Source organism: Symphodus melops (assembly GCF_947650265.1).
Source record: "Symphodus melops genome assembly, chromosome: 16".
Lineage (NCBI taxonomy): Eukaryota > Metazoa > Chordata > Actinopteri > Labriformes > Labridae > Symphodus > Symphodus melops.
Window position 1 is genome coordinate 13,498,270 of NC_136706.1, and position 15,245 is coordinate 13,513,514.

The following is a 15,245-nucleotide window of genomic DNA, read 5'->3' on the forward strand; positions in this document are numbered from 1 at the left end:
ACAAAAAAAAAAAAAATCTCATCTGTAATTGTAAACTTCAGACTAAAAACTTCGACCAATGTCGGCACGGAATATGGAGAACAGAGAGGATGCTACTTTCAAAATCATGCTAGTTTTCGCAAATGACCTACCCTGCCTTTAAATCAATTGAAGATTGATTTAGTATTCCGAGTATTTGTGGAAACATACAAGAGAGAGTTCACAACAAAACGAAATCAAAACAGTCACACAAAAATATACAAAGACGCAATTCGTCCTATGTGTTTTTGTTTTTCATTTTAAATTTGTGGGTAAATATGCGGAGACCTTTTGACATCTGTATGTCAATTCACATGAAAAACTGTTGGCTAATTACAACAAGCCAGGAGACAAAACTGAGTAGAGTAATATTTTGTAAGCCTGGTTTGCCACAAAGATCGAAAACTCACGCTCACAAAGCCAGAGAACTTTACTGCAGAGTGAGTTACATTCGCTGATGTAAAAGAAGAAAGCAATGTTATGAAACTGAATTTTATGTCTTGCAAAAGAAAAAAGAAAAGTATGAGAGATGGAGCAATTTCTTACCTAACTGTGGGACCTTCTTAAGTAAAACGGCTTTCCCAAAGTAAGGAAGTAATGGTTATGAAACAGACTGAAGGCAAAGTGGTACTCCGAAACATCATTGTGTTCCTCTGAGAAAGAACAAACTGCACTCAATTTCTTTTTCGAAGAATTTGAAGAGGGGTTTAAGTGGACCACTTAATGCCACCGAATTTTTCAATGGCATGTAATTCTGCAGTACGAGCAAAGGGTGTGAAACAAAAGACAAAAATGAAAAATGAACCACTGCCAGACCTCCTGATTCTCCATCGCTGTTTAAAGTGGTGTGCATCAATAATTAACTCTATTAGATTATAAGTCTCTCCATCTTCATCCCTACGGTTCGCTCCCTTACACCTTGTTGCATCATGGCTGTAACGCAGATGTCTCGAGCTGTTTTAATAACAGGATCCATGAACATGCATGTGCGAATGTGCATGTGTGTAGTAAACCCTCAAACACAAACATCCCTGCGCATTGTCGATCTGAGGATGCCTGTGTAGTGGGAGTGATGTTTGGTAAATGAGTGGACAAGTGCTTTTATAGTCAGACGAGAGGGAGGCATTGAGAAAGGAAACCAGACTCAAACAATCTGTTGTGTTACTGATGCACGCAACACTTACAAGGTAAACTTACGAGGTATGCTCTTCAACCATTTCTCAAGGGTTTTCAACATTTTCCTGTTGAGATTGTTGTCTACCATGATTGTAAAATGTTGATATGATAAACATAATTTAACAACCATGGGATTAGTTTTCCTTTGGTGATGCTAAATACGTTTCCTTTTGCAGTTTGTTCCATCATCCTGTTGTTTTTCTTTCATTCCTGTCTTTCTCAGGGACTTCTTTACAACTGGATTGACTTTCTTTTTTTTACTGAGGCAAGGGCATAGATGTTTATATATATATGTGTGTGTGATTGATGCGATTCTGCAGAAATAACCTGTCCTTGCCGGATAGCTAAAAACCTGCAGGCTCTCGTCGGTGCTCTCTCTCTCTCTCTCTCTCTCTCTCTCTCTCCCCCTTCATTTATCGTGGTCTCCTACAACTGCAGTGTGTTTTGCTTCAGTGCTGTATATGAAAGACATGTATTGCCTCACTAGATTCCACAGTGCGTGTGACTGCCACTGATGTACAGTTTGTTTCTCATCACACTGCGCATGTTCACTCAGAGACTGTGCTACCCATTTCAATCGAGCGGCACCGCAGCATAATGGGAAGCCTTGCAACAGTGAAGAAAGTAGAGACCCCTGGTGGCCAGGTTGGTTACAGCAGGCAGGTTGTAGCTCAGATTGCACTCATGCAATATTCAAAAGGTTAGTGACACAAAGACAAACAGGCAGAGTGAGCATGTGTAGATAAAACAGACCCTCCACTCTCCTTGTGACTTCTAACTTTCATCTAGTTTTGTGTAGACCCCTGGAGTGCTCCTGGTGTCATTGCTCTATGATTTTGTTTTTTTAACCATATAGTAACTAAACAGGTGGTGTTCTGCACAATAATGAATTGCAGTGTGGATGTTTGACCTGAGACAAAAGGATGCAGTGTGTTTCTCTTTTTCACCCACTTCCCACAACTCTGATGGAGTATGAACTTGAGAGTCTGACGGTGTTCAGACTGAAGTCAGACACATTACGGTCTGGTTCCTCAGACCGCGAACACTAATAGCTCATTTAGTCAATTCTGGAAGGTTATGAGATACTTGATGTTAATGGTTGTGGTCCGGACCACAATGCTTACAGCCAAGGACAGGACGAGGCTGAAGCTTGTGAAGAACAGCTTGGCACACTGAGATTCCTGAGTGATCTTTGCACAGATCCTTTCCATTAATTGATTTTGGAGGGTAGAATGTGAGTCTATGATTTATTACATTAACTGGCAAGACCACTGCTTACCTCATTAAGTTGTCCTGAGATGTGGTATCACTTTTCAGTTAAAGCAGACTATTATTATAATCCTGATAATTAACATGACCATTATTGTGTTACTGCAGCTTGAAAATAGTCCTTAATATTAAATCCGAGGGGCAACCATTTGTACATAAAGCCTAAACACTTCACCTTAAGGGGGATATCACTTAATCCTATCTGCCTGTGTCTTTTGTCTCTGATTTTCTCCCTCAGAATGGTCTCAACGGGTTACACCTGGCCTCGAAAGAAGGTCACGTCAAAATGGTGCTGGAGCTGCTACACTCTGGCATTGAGCTTGAAGCCACCACCAAGGTACTTTATTAAGGTGTCTTCAGGTGTCTTATGTTATTGAGCTGCCCACGTTATCCAGCAGGAACACAACTTTTAGGACCACTGCAGCAACCCGTTACCACAGAAACGGAAACAGCTGAGAGCGTTTACTGATCAGCCTCTAAAAAAAAAGAGAGTCATCAGGTTTCCCTTAACGTTTTTATTCTCTAAACGGCATGGATACAAAACACATTATGTATTTCAGTGTTGAGCTGTTACTGTACAAAAATCTAGGTCATTACCTTGCAATTATGTTCATCTCATTCACTCTAATTTTTCCCTCTCTCTCTCTCTCTCTCTCTTTCTGTGTGTTTGTGCCTCCAGAAAGGGAACACGGCTCTGCATATCGCAGCACTGGCAGGGCAGGAGAAAGTGGTGGCCGAGCTTGTCAACTACGGTGCCAACGTTAATGCCCAGTCACACGTGAGTCCCCGGCAAGCAGTGTGTAACAGAAATGTGTTTGCCAAGACTTTTTGAGTGCTTGTATTCTTTGTTAATTTGTGTGCTTGATTAAGTAACACCAGCAAAAGAGCTGCGCATATATCAAGATACACTACCTCTAAACACAACTGTGTTTGTCACTTTATGAAATGTATTTTTCGTCTCAACAGAAAGGATTCAGTCCTCTTTACATGGCAGCACAGGAGAACCACTTAGAGGTGGTCAAGTTCCTGCTCGAGAACGGTGCCAACCAGAGTCTCCCAACCGAAGTAAGTGCCTCTTTAGCCTGAGCGTTTTACATTTTGTTAGTTTGAGGTTGTCCACATCAGCCGTATTAATGATTCATTATATCCTCCTAAAAAAATCTAGGGTATTCCCCCCTCACGTCTTTCTGACCTCCTTACCTATTCAACCTTTCTGACATCTCATATTTTCATCCCCCCTGCTGCCCTCTCTTAGGATGGCTTCACTCCTCTGGCGGTAGCGCTACAGCAGGGCCATGAAAACGTTGTGGCACTCCTCATAAACTATGGCACTAAAGGAAAGGTCCGCCTCCCTGCGCTGCACATCGCTGCTCGAAACGATGACACGCGCACAGCTGCAGTGCTTCTGCAAAACGACCCGAACGCTGATGTTCTCAGCAAGGTATACTCTCATTGGGAACATAACGTCTTGTGCCATGGTCTACAATGACGATTGAATATTCCAGAAAGAAAGAGAAAAAAGGGACAAGCACATTGCAGGAGCAAATATCGTAAAGAATAACTACTCAACTTTCATAACGCCGTTTCTTACAAATTGAGCTTTTTGATACACATTGCTGTGGAATGTATCATGTACTGCACCTTGTTTGTTTTTTTTTAACAGCGATATAAATAGATGATAATTATCCTAATTTGCCCTTTTATAATCACACTTTCTCATCTTGTCTCTCTCTGTAGACTGGTTTCACACCTCTCCATATTGCAGCCCACTATGAGAATATGAGTGTTGCTCAGCTGCTGCTGAACAGAGGAGCCAATGTAAACTTCACCCCCAAGGTCAGTCGGCCTCAGCTGTAAGAGTGAAACACACACCTGAAGAGCGTTTCAGACATTGTGTGCCGGGATAAAAACATCACACAGGAAGCAGTATTCTTAATATGTGTTATGCACGATTCCTATATATTTAGTAGTTACTTCATTATTCTCTCTCCCTTGACTGGAAACCAATGATTAATAAAGCTGGTTTTGCTTGCTTGTCTAGAATGGCATCACCCCCCTTCATATAGCCTCCAGGAGGGGAAATGTGATGATGGTCAGACTACTGCTGGACAGAGGAGCACAGATTGATGCCATAACAAAGGTAGGTAACCAATTAACTATTTTCCTATATGTATTGTCCCTTACTTGTGTGTGTCCTTCCTGCACACTTGAGCGTTTGTGTCCCTGATTTATCATCCTTTAACACCTTTCCAATAACTACTCAGTCTCTCTGTACTCATCTCTTTGCAGGATGAGCTGACTCCTCTTCACTGTGCAGCCAGGAATGGTCATGTTCGTATCATTGAGATCCTGCTGGAACACGGGGCTCCCATCCAGGCTAAAACCAAGGTGGATTCATTGACTGATCTACTGTCTTTTTTTTTTTGTCTTCTATCTTTTGGAGCCGTGACATCGTCTGTGATCATTGAAGCTTACTTTTAAGCGTTGGTTTGACTTTGTGAATGTTAATTTGAACCTCATAAAATGACTGAGGGAGATTAAATCAGACATTCAGCTCACAACCTCGCTCGCTAGTTGTTTATAAATTCATGCAAACGATGGCCAAAAACATTAAATCCAGAATCCTGACGCGTTGATCTGTTTACAGAGCAGCTCAGTCTTATCAGGTCTGAGTATTTCCCAGCTGGTGTCTCTGTTTTCCTGATCACAATGAATAGACTATCAATTACTAATGATGTGCATTTTTCACACTGGCATTTATTTACAAAGCTTTCCTTTGGATACTTGAACAAATCTATCTTCAACTCTCCACCACTTTTTCTTTGTGTCCCGTTCAGAACGGTCTGTCCCCCATCCACATGTCAGCTCAGGGGGATCACATGGACTGCGTCAGGCAGCTACTGCAGTACAACGCTGAGATTGATGACATCACGCTGGACCATTTGACCCCTCTTCATGTAGCGGCCCACTGTGGCCACCATCGGATGGCCAAAGTTCTTCTGGACAAGGGTGCTAAAGCCAATGCACGTGCTCTGGTAGGTTTTCTGTTTTGTTGTTAAAGATACGTTGACTTTAAACACGAAGATTGGTTATTGTGACTCTTAACCCTTTATAGGGCAAGTAACTATTTTTGGTAATTTCCACTAACATTACATATGGCCAGGCTTCTGCACCTCAGTCAGGTGGAGAAGCATGTGATCCTAACTCAGCCAATCAGAATCTGCTATTGTGACATTTGAACCAAATATGCTAACTTTGTCAATGTTTATTACATTTACAGTTTTTAAAATTTTTTATAACAGAAATCAAATTCTGTTATGTCTCTGAATAACTACTATGACACTATGAGGTTGAATTTTTGAATTTCAAAGTATTTCAATGAGTGCCCTGTAAAGGGTTAAGCCTATTAAGGGAAACTTTTATTTAGATACGAAGGCTACAGAAACATAGCTTGACCATTGCAACATTCTTCCTAATATTACGGTCATGCTACTCGGAACAGGTTTCTAAAGTTGTGAACTTTTCTCTATGTTTCCAGAACGGCTTCACACCTCTCCATATTGCTTGCAAGAAGAACCACATGCGGTCCATGGACCTGCTGCTTAAGCACTCTGCTTCACTAGAAGCTGTCACAGAGGTGAGACCATGTGACCACCAGAGACCAAGAATCCAAATGATAATGATGTATAGGGAAAGTTTTTATTCTTTGTGGCGTTTATGAATCTGGTCTTTTTCATTTTTGTAACAAGCCTTTGTTTGACTTTGGTGTCTGTTTGTATCATTTCTATCTCAGCAACATGTGTAGCTTACATGGAATGTAATGCAGGTGTCATCCATCTCAATGTTTTAATGACAGATATTTGACAGGGATTAATAAATATAATGTGCTTACGCATCGAAGGGTGTTGCTAATGAGCCAGAACGTGACTTGACTTTTCTGTGATACCACAACACTGATCCTTATCGACCTTCTTTGTCTGCGTTTCTGTTGCAGTCTGGTCTCACTCCTCTTCATGTAGCAGCTTTCATGGGCCACTTGAACATAGTAAAGAACCTGCTCCAGAGAGGGGCTTCACCTAATGCTTCCAATGTGGTGAGAAACTCTTGTCTGAAAACAAAACTTTACCCATTGCTCAGAATTTTATATTTCTCCTTTGATCACCTTCAAACGTTGAGGGCTAAGTGAACTGATGTTGTTGTTGCTTTAACCAATGTAAGTTCGAATGTTGAAGCCAAAGGTTTCCTGTGTGTGTGTGTGTTAACATTTCCCAAGGCAAATTAATTACATGAGGGGATTAACTTAGTAGACCACACAGTTAACCGATAGCAACAGATGGATTAAGTTTCTCAAATGCCTGAACAGAAAGCCGGTGTTGTGAAAGACTGATTCTTAATTGGCTGAAGTTATCTCCGAACAGCTAAGATGAATAGGCCAGCTCTCACGAATGAATCTCATGTGAACAAGGTGGAGATTCAGTGCAAAGTAAAAAAAAAAAGAGAAAAAAAAAAAGACTTGGTCAAGAGCGGCCTGTCCCACATCCACATGGCAGCTCAGTAGGAGATCAAGATGTGCTGACCTGATAATTTAAGAACACAACCTGTTTTTGAGTACAGGCTAAAGTTTGCCCTGAAGCACTTTATTTATTTATAGATTGAACCTGCTACCCTTCGGCAGCGTGTTGTTATTAATGTACAGCTTGAAAATATAAGTTAGTTACGTACAGGAGTGTATTGTTCAGTACATTGTATGACTGATGTCCTGTTTTTGTCTTCACTAGAAAGTGGAGACACCCCTACACATGGCCTCCAGAGCTGGACACTGTGAAGTTGCTCAATTTCTGCTGCAGAACGCAGCTCAGGTGGACGCCAGGGCTAAGGTAAAGGCTGTGTTATAATGTAGATAAGCTTAAGTATAAAGTAGGATTATCACATTTAAGTGGTAAAATGGTTCAGGTGGATTGCCTTTAGCTCCTCCTCCATTCGTGTTGCTCAATATGATTATAATAAGGCATAAAAGTAACCTTCTTCTCCTCGCGTTCAGGATGACCAGACACCCTTGCACTGTGCAGCCCGCATGGGCCACAAGGAGCTTGTCAAGCTTCTCCTCGAGCACAAGGCCAACCCAGACTCAGCTACAACTGCAGGCCACACACCGCTTCACATCTCTGCACGTGAGGGACATGTCCACACTATCCGGATCCTGTTGGATGCTGGAGCACAGCAGATAAAGATGACAAAGGTAGAGTAGACTCCATGACAGAAAAAAAAATGCTGACTACTATGCTTATAAATAAAGACAAATGTCATATTATACATGGAAAACTTACTGCAATAACTACAAACTGAGTACTTCTCAATTTTAACCTGAGGGATTTTTTTCTTCTCATGTTTTTTTTTTTTTTTTGAGCAGAAAGGCTTCACTCCACTTCATGTAGCCTCTAAGTATGGGAAGGTGGATGTTGCTGAGCTCCTCCTGGAGAGAGGAGCCAACCCAAATGCAGCTGGGAAGGTGAGTCACCGTGTGCATCCTTCAGTTCATCTCCTTTAAAGTAGAAATAAAACAAATAAAGCTCTCTTTACGAGGCCTGAAGTGAGCAATCCTTAAGTGCTCACATTTTTGATGGATTTGGGATACCAGCTGATTGGTAGATTATCGTGGTACGTGTTACATATATACATGTTTTTGTGTGTGCGTCTATGTCTTTGGGTGTATATATGTGTACATGTGTATGTTTGTGTGTTTAACAGAACGGTCTGACACCCCTTCATGTGGCCGTCCATCACAACAACCTGGATGTTGTTAAACTGCTGGTCAGCAAGGGAGGATCTGCACACAGCACTGCCCGAGTAAGATGCTCACATATGTGTATGTGTGTGTGTGCTCATAATGGCACAAGAAGGCGACCGCAAAGCATGACAACTGATCATTGAAACGACATTTAAAAAATGAGGGTGTGACAATCAGCCATACAATCAGTCGCATGGCAACCTTTGCACAGGAAGCACTCAGTCATGACAGCATTCACATTTTAATGTTAAAATGTGACATAAAAGAGTCAAGAAGAGACGACTTTTGTGTTTGTATGTTCTTGTTTCTCGCTATAGAACGGCTACACTGCATTGCACATAGCGGCCAAGCAGAACCAGATGGAGGTGGCCAGTTGTCTGCTGCAAAATGGTGCAACACCAAATTCAGAATCCCTCCAAGGCATCACGCCCCTGCACCTGGCTTCACAGGAGGGGCGGCCTGACATGGTGGCTCTGCTTATCTCCAAACAAGCCAACGTAAATCTGGGAAACAAGGTATACAATCAGCCTTGTTCAAGACCGAGACTGTTAAACCTTGCATTTTACCTTTAAAAAAGATCTGTGATATTAAAAATGAATGAACTTCACATTCCAAGCTTTAAAGATACAGTTACAGTTCATTCCTCCTTTCCATTCTGTATGTCTTTTAGAACGGGTTGACTCCTCTGCATCTTGTAGCTCAGGAAGGGCATGTTGGAATAGCTGACACATTGGTCAAACAAGGAGCCTCAGTTTATGCTGCATCACGGGTAAGTTCCACTACCTCCACTGGAACATGGAATGATAGAGCAGGCATTATTAGCAGATAAGACTATAGACTAGCTATAGTTTTGAGTCCTAAAACCAGGAAGTGAGTTAGCATTTTAGCACCATGGGTTCCTAATTCTAAAAGTCAATGGGGATTTTGAATGGGTTTGTGGTTAGATACGTCTGTGCTTAACACAAGCTGAAGAGATGTTGACGTTTTGTTAGACGAGATCTACTACATTAGTTAAGACATTACTTGTGAATTTTAAAGTTTTTACTCAAACTTTAAACGGTGGTTGCTAACGAGTAGCTAACTGAAACTACAGTGGTTGTCGTAGACATTAAACGTCATCACGCCAGGAACTCTCTCCCTAATCCTCCTTACAGCCTCTAGTAATGTTTTTCAGTGTTCTTGCAAATATTAGGTTAATAAACAACTTATTAAGCTAACGTTTAGCTAGCTTGTCAAAACCGCTGATTAGATCGATGAAGCATAACGGTCGTGACATCATTATAAACCGACCGCGGTGTAGTTCGCTAGCGCATATCGTTAGCTTTTTACTTCTCTTGGCTGCATTGACTCTTCAAATTTATATAAATGATGTTCATCTGTAAAGATTATCCCGCTGAACAAAACAGCTATGCATCAGAAACGTGTGTTTGACACAGAGCTTATTTTCTGCAATGATCACAAATCCAATGCAAAAATCCCATAGGCGAATTTTCGTAGGAACCACCGGCGCCATTTTTTCAGGTTGGCCTCCAAAAATATATCATTACTATACCAGTATATAACGATGATGAGTGACAAAATCCTGTTTCCCTATAATATTCTTCTCCAAGGGACTAGCTTAAATGTTTTAATTTGTGCTGCCTATAAAAGAGTTTAAACCGTGTGCATGTAAGATCCTGGCTGACTTTTAAGGAGGTTTGAATGAAACCACTGAGTAACAGCCAACTCTCTTTCGTTCCTCGTGTCAGATGGGCTACACACCCCTTCATGTGGCTTGTCACTATGGCAACATCAAGATGGTGAAGTTCCTTCTGCAGCAGCAGGTTCATGTGAATAGCAAGACCAGGGTAAACGACTTCTATCTTAATTCAATAATATGCTGTATGAGACTCGTGTGTGTTTTTTTGTGTGTATTTCTTTCCTGTTGTTTGCTTTCACACACACAAAAAAAAGAAAACAGGATCTAACCACCAGAAAGCTGCTCTTAGCTTTAGGATGACATGATCATAGAGCGAAATACTGCTGCCTCTGCATTTCTTGTTTTGCCTGAACATCCTCTCTCTTTGTTTATCCTTAAGATGGGCTACACACCTCTGCACCAGGCAGCTCAGCAGGGCCATACCGACATTGTCACCTTGTTGTTGAAACATGGAGCCCAGCCCAATGAGATAACTTCGGTGAGACACCATTGGATCACCCAAGGTCCTCTCCAAATGGGGCATTCCTTCTGTACTAGCGTTGATGACATGGAGGGGAGGGGGGCATAAACATATCTGTTTTTTTTCTGGAAAGAATAAGAGATACTCACGTGCTTCATATAAGCCGTTTTAAAAGCTGTTCAACAGGTCTGGCTTAAAGGTCACATATTATCATTTCAACAAGTTTACATAAGTCTTGGAGTTCCCCCAAAAACATGTCTGTGAAGTTTCTTGCCAAATCTCCTCTCTGATCCTGTATTATAGCACACCTATAAACCGCTTTATTTCAGCCCTGCTCAGAACAGACGGCCTCTGTCTGTAGCTGATGTATTTTGCATAATATGTGACTTTTAAATAAGTCTCCTCTTGTACATATTCATCCTCGCTAATGATAAACAATTCCATTTCTTCCCCTGTTGATATTAAATGTATTTTGAGACTTACTGAATATATTACAACAGTGCCATAGTGTAATAACCAAAACAAGTCTGGATGTTCCAGACAATGGTGACGCTGCTGCACCCTCCATGTTTTTAAATAAGTTACAAGAAATACTAATGCACACCATGCCTTCAGTCATTTGCTTTTTGATTTTAAAGCTCAATGTGTTTAATTTGTGCTTGTTTCTTTGATAAAGAATTCAAAAGGTGGACTTTCCTGACTTTATTTGGCTAAATAACAAGTGGAAATGTACTCTTTTATAGAATCCTCTCTATAAAAAGTATGAAATGCCTTTTTTCTATTTTATTTTCAACTGTTTCAATCAATGGAAACATTTTTGCGTGATGTTTCTCATCTTTCTCTGAATAGAATGGGACATCTCCCCTCGGTATTGCTAAGAGGCTGGGTTATATCTCTGTCATTGACGTGCTGAAGCTGGTTACCGAGGAGTCCGTCTCCGCGGTGAGCAACACATCATGCATGGTTCACATGGTTACACCATCACGCAAAAGAAGTAGCCTGGACACACCATGACAAATGTTTGATCAAACGAGTGATTTGATCCGGTTCTGCTACCTCACCTGCTTTTAGATGATCCACCATTTCTCTTCTATTATCATTTTTCTTTTTTCTCCTTCCTATTTATCTCCCCCTTTTCTCTGCCTCTCTGGGCTCCCTTTCTCAATACAACCTCCTTCTGCACTTCACAGATCACGACAGAGAAGCACCGGATGAGTTTTCCTGAAACCGTAGATGAGATATTGGATGTGTCAGAGGATGAAGGTAGGCTATTCTGTGTTGTTAACATCTAAAGTTTACAACATTGATAATTACCTGTCTGGTGATTCCCTATAAGAAGTCCGAAGGGAAGGATTATTGACTAACACATTAAAGTACCAACATGTTATATGAACGTTCATATGACTGTATATATATGATAACACCCTTTTCCATTTGTTTTGTAGGGGTTGCCCAGCTAACGTTAGGTAGGATTGTGTCTGTATCTCTGCTCTTGTCCAGTCCGATGGCTATAGTGAACTTGTGCCTTCATTGCAAACGCACTTCTCATTTTCTGTGTGTGTCTGTGTCTAACTGTCTCTTAATCAGTTCCGCTGACTCGGCTCTCAACTCCAGCCCTGTTTGCTCTTTTTTTCATCATATCTTCAGTCTATTTATGCTCGGAGATTTTAGTTTTAAAATATGTCAGTTTTCATTAGCATGTAGTGTATGTGAAACATGTTCCTTTTTTTATTTCATTTTTTACCAGCGTTAAATGCACACATCTGTTCGTGGACTCATTGCTGACTGAACTCCAGTTTTTTCAGCAGTTAAACACCAAAAGCTCTCTTCCAATCCAGCCATTTTATAACTGAGTCGTCCTACCTTTTACAACTTAATTGATCAGTACGCTGATCATGCACATCACCAGCTGTAACACTCTCCTGCAAACAACATACACAGTTGGTGTTATTTATCTTTCGACCTTTAAGGCGTTCAGAATTAAATTAAATCAACACATTAAGTACGACATTTGTTCATGCAAACTTCATCCTTTGATCTTGTTTATTCTTAATGTACTTGTTTAATTGTATAGTTTTCTTGTCTTTAATTTTTTTTTTTATTATTATTTTCCTGCACAGCTTGTACTTATGAATATACTGTATGTGTCTTAACAACTTTGTTTTGTCAAGTGGCTTTTTCTTTTCCTCTTGTTGTTCTGGTTTTTATTTTGTTATCATTCTTCCTTAATAATTGAGGTATTTTCTCCTACACAGAAACAACCATCACCACATGTGATTTCATCTTTAATGAGCATGCTCACTAAAAAAAAAAAAAGCTGTCACCAGGTGCCTTGCGGTTTGCCGTCAATGCAGTGTCCTTAACTGTGTGATTATTACTCACTGTCTTACCGGTCCTCTTCTTTCACTCCTTCAGTTTCCATTTGGGTCTGGTGATTGTTGGTTTGTCTCCATTGCTAATACGTGTATATTTCAAATTGCTTTGTTGTCATGTTTTTTTTCTCTGTGGTTCCATGAGGGTGAAGGGATGGGAAGGAAGGTTGTGTAATGGTCACTGCTTTTTTCTCTCAAGAAATGAATGGTGTGCCTTTCTTTTTGATTGAAGCAGAGTGGTCAAACCACAGTTCAGGATATTTCCAAACATTTCAAAAGTGCGACTGCTTTCTGGGAAGTTGAATTCAATTGGCAGATTAAAATCATCTACTTTTTTTTTTTACAACAGAGTGGAAAAACTTGAAAGTTGAGATCAGCATCATTTTGCTCCGTTTCCCTTGGTCTCGTCCTTTTCTCTCTTAATTCTTTATGTGCAACCTGTCCTCTGCTGTAGTTTTTCGTCTTGTCCTCTTTGCTTCTTTCCCCTTCCTGACCAAATTGTTTCACCCTCAGGAGACGAGTTGCTGGGGATGGACGGTGCACGCTATTTGAAGCTTGACGACTTCAAGGACCAGGACGATGACTTCCTTTCTCCCAAAAAAACCCTCAGGGACTTTGAGGGTGGCATGGGTACCACGTAAGTCATCATGTACTTTGTGCGTTTATTTTATCTGATGAATGAGCGCTGCAGGGGACAGTAGAGTTTTTGGCACATATTCATGTCCACCTTACATAATACATGAGGTGAAATGGGATTGAGGCTTTGCGTTAAATACACCCCTGGGTCTTATCTTACATTAATCTTTCTTCCTCTCCCACAGACCCTATTCTCCCGCAATTCCCAGGATCCCCTGTGTGTCCCCAGAGACTGTACTTTTGGATCAGGTAGGTTGAAGTTTTACAGTTCAGAGGGCGCTATACATTGTGCCTGCATTTGTTTCTTCAACCAAATGCAGTCTTACGCAAATTAGTAAAAAAAAAAAAAAGAAAGCATTAAAAATGTTTTTTAATTTAACGTTTTTGTTCATGTTTTTGTGAAGGTTTCCTCAAAATATCCTCCTTTAATTTTCCTTTTTTTTTGTTATTTTCTGTCTTAACTTTTTGTGCCATGATTGTCCCACTGCCTTCTATATTTTTCTATACTCATGCATGTCTACCTTATTCCTCTCTGACCTCAGCACACCCCAGTCCCGCTGCCAAAGGAATATGACGACGACTCTCTTATCCCAAGTAGTCCAGCTACGGAGACTTCAGATAATGTCAGCCCTGTGGCCAGCCCTATTCACACTGGGTAAGTCAACAAAACATGTTGCTGCATGTCACTGGCCATTTTAACAGGCCATCTATTGCACATCAACTTACAAAGGCAAAATCAGCATGAAGAGCTGAATGTAAAATGCAAACAAAGAAACACAAGCAATGGTATCAGTTTGGCATCAGATAATATTGTAAAGGCTTGTTTTGAAACTTGTTTCTGGCATTAAATTCAAAATGAGCGTGTAAAATCCATAAACACACAACATTTGAAGAGGCATCTCTGTCCTACTTCCAATTAAACTTTCTGTTTTTGTTCCCATTTCACACAACGTCCCAAGTTTATTACATTCGGGGGTTGTTTTCTGATGCATTCGACAAATTAAACACATCAAGTTTTACAATCAAAAAGCAAATGACTGAAGGCATGGTGTTCATTAGTATTTCTTGTAACTTATTTAAAAACATGGTGGCTGCAACGATCACCATTATCTGACAAGAACATCCAAACATGTTTTCAACCAATTTATAATAAAAATCACACATTTATAAAAGAAGGACCATCCTTTATCACGCTCACCTACTTAATGTTGTCCCATTATGTGCACAAGTTTAACTTCTAAGATATCTTATAACTTCTAAGATATGTAACGCAGGAGAATTCATCATCTTAATGCAGCATAGTTATAACTTGAGCCTGCTTAGTCATAATATATGCACAGCACAATGACTCAGCATTTGAGTAGAAGTATGAAAAGTGCAGGTGTTGTTGGGGGAATGAGGAAGTCATGAGATGAGAAGAGTCAGTCTGTCACACACACACACACACACACACACACACACACACACACCTGTGTGAAGCTGTCTGTTGAGTGCAGGATCAAACATCATGGGTCTCTTTGAAAACTCTTTTTATGTCACTCTGGCAAAGTGGCCACACAAGATGGCCTGACTGAAGAGGGCACTCACAATGAAAAATGATATTTCCTTAACAAAAGAAACAAATCAAATAATGCTGCATAATGCTTTCATTAATGTTTTATTGGGAAGAATGTCTCTTTATATACCTTAATATAATCTTGGTATATTTAACTTGGTATTTTTGTAATTTATATTTTGTATTTAAATTCTGACACTTTAGTTTTTGTCAACACTTTAGTTTCTTTAAGTAATTTTAGTATACCTGCACTATCGTTCACTTGCTGTCCT

At 40.4% G+C, this 15,245-nt stretch overlaps 1 protein-coding gene across 8 annotated transcripts in view; it reads left to right on the forward strand.

Moving 5' to 3' along the window:
* The window catches only part of ank1b (ankyrin 1, erythrocytic b), a 74,476-nt gene that overhangs the window by 38,755 nt on the left and 20,476 nt on the right, over positions 1-15,245 (forward strand). For 6 of the 8 annotated variants that reach the window (XM_079364177.1, XM_079364178.1, XM_079364179.1 and 3 more), the window contains exons 3-26: positions 2,702-2,800; positions 3,143-3,241; positions 3,430-3,528; positions 3,719-3,904; positions 4,201-4,299; positions 4,505-4,603; positions 4,753-4,851; positions 5,301-5,498; positions 6,002-6,100; positions 6,458-6,556; positions 7,242-7,340; positions 7,505-7,702; positions 7,874-7,972; positions 8,212-8,310; positions 8,569-8,766; positions 8,922-9,020; positions 10,000-10,098; positions 10,330-10,428; positions 11,260-11,352; positions 11,601-11,673; positions 11,856-11,876; positions 13,296-13,419; positions 13,604-13,667; positions 13,961-14,073. In XM_079364177.1, coding sequence (XP_079220303.1) covers positions 2,702-2,800; positions 3,143-3,241; positions 3,430-3,528; positions 3,719-3,904; positions 4,201-4,299; positions 4,505-4,603; positions 4,753-4,851; positions 5,301-5,498; positions 6,002-6,100; positions 6,458-6,556; positions 7,242-7,340; positions 7,505-7,702; positions 7,874-7,972; positions 8,212-8,310; positions 8,569-8,766; positions 8,922-9,020; positions 10,000-10,098; positions 10,330-10,428; positions 11,260-11,352; positions 11,601-11,673; positions 11,856-11,876; positions 13,296-13,419; positions 13,604-13,667; positions 13,961-14,073 — 2,654 coding nt within the window. The remainder of the gene's footprint in view (positions 1-2,701; positions 2,801-3,142; positions 3,242-3,429; positions 3,529-3,718; positions 3,905-4,200; positions 4,300-4,504; positions 4,604-4,752; positions 4,852-5,300; positions 5,499-6,001; positions 6,101-6,457; positions 6,557-7,241; positions 7,341-7,504; positions 7,703-7,873; positions 7,973-8,211; positions 8,311-8,568; positions 8,767-8,921; positions 9,021-9,999; positions 10,099-10,329; positions 10,429-11,259; positions 11,353-11,600; positions 11,674-11,855; positions 11,877-13,295; positions 13,420-13,603; positions 13,668-13,960; positions 14,074-15,245) is intronic. The other 2 variants (XM_079364180.1, XM_079364182.1) reach the window with 1 other exon arrangement.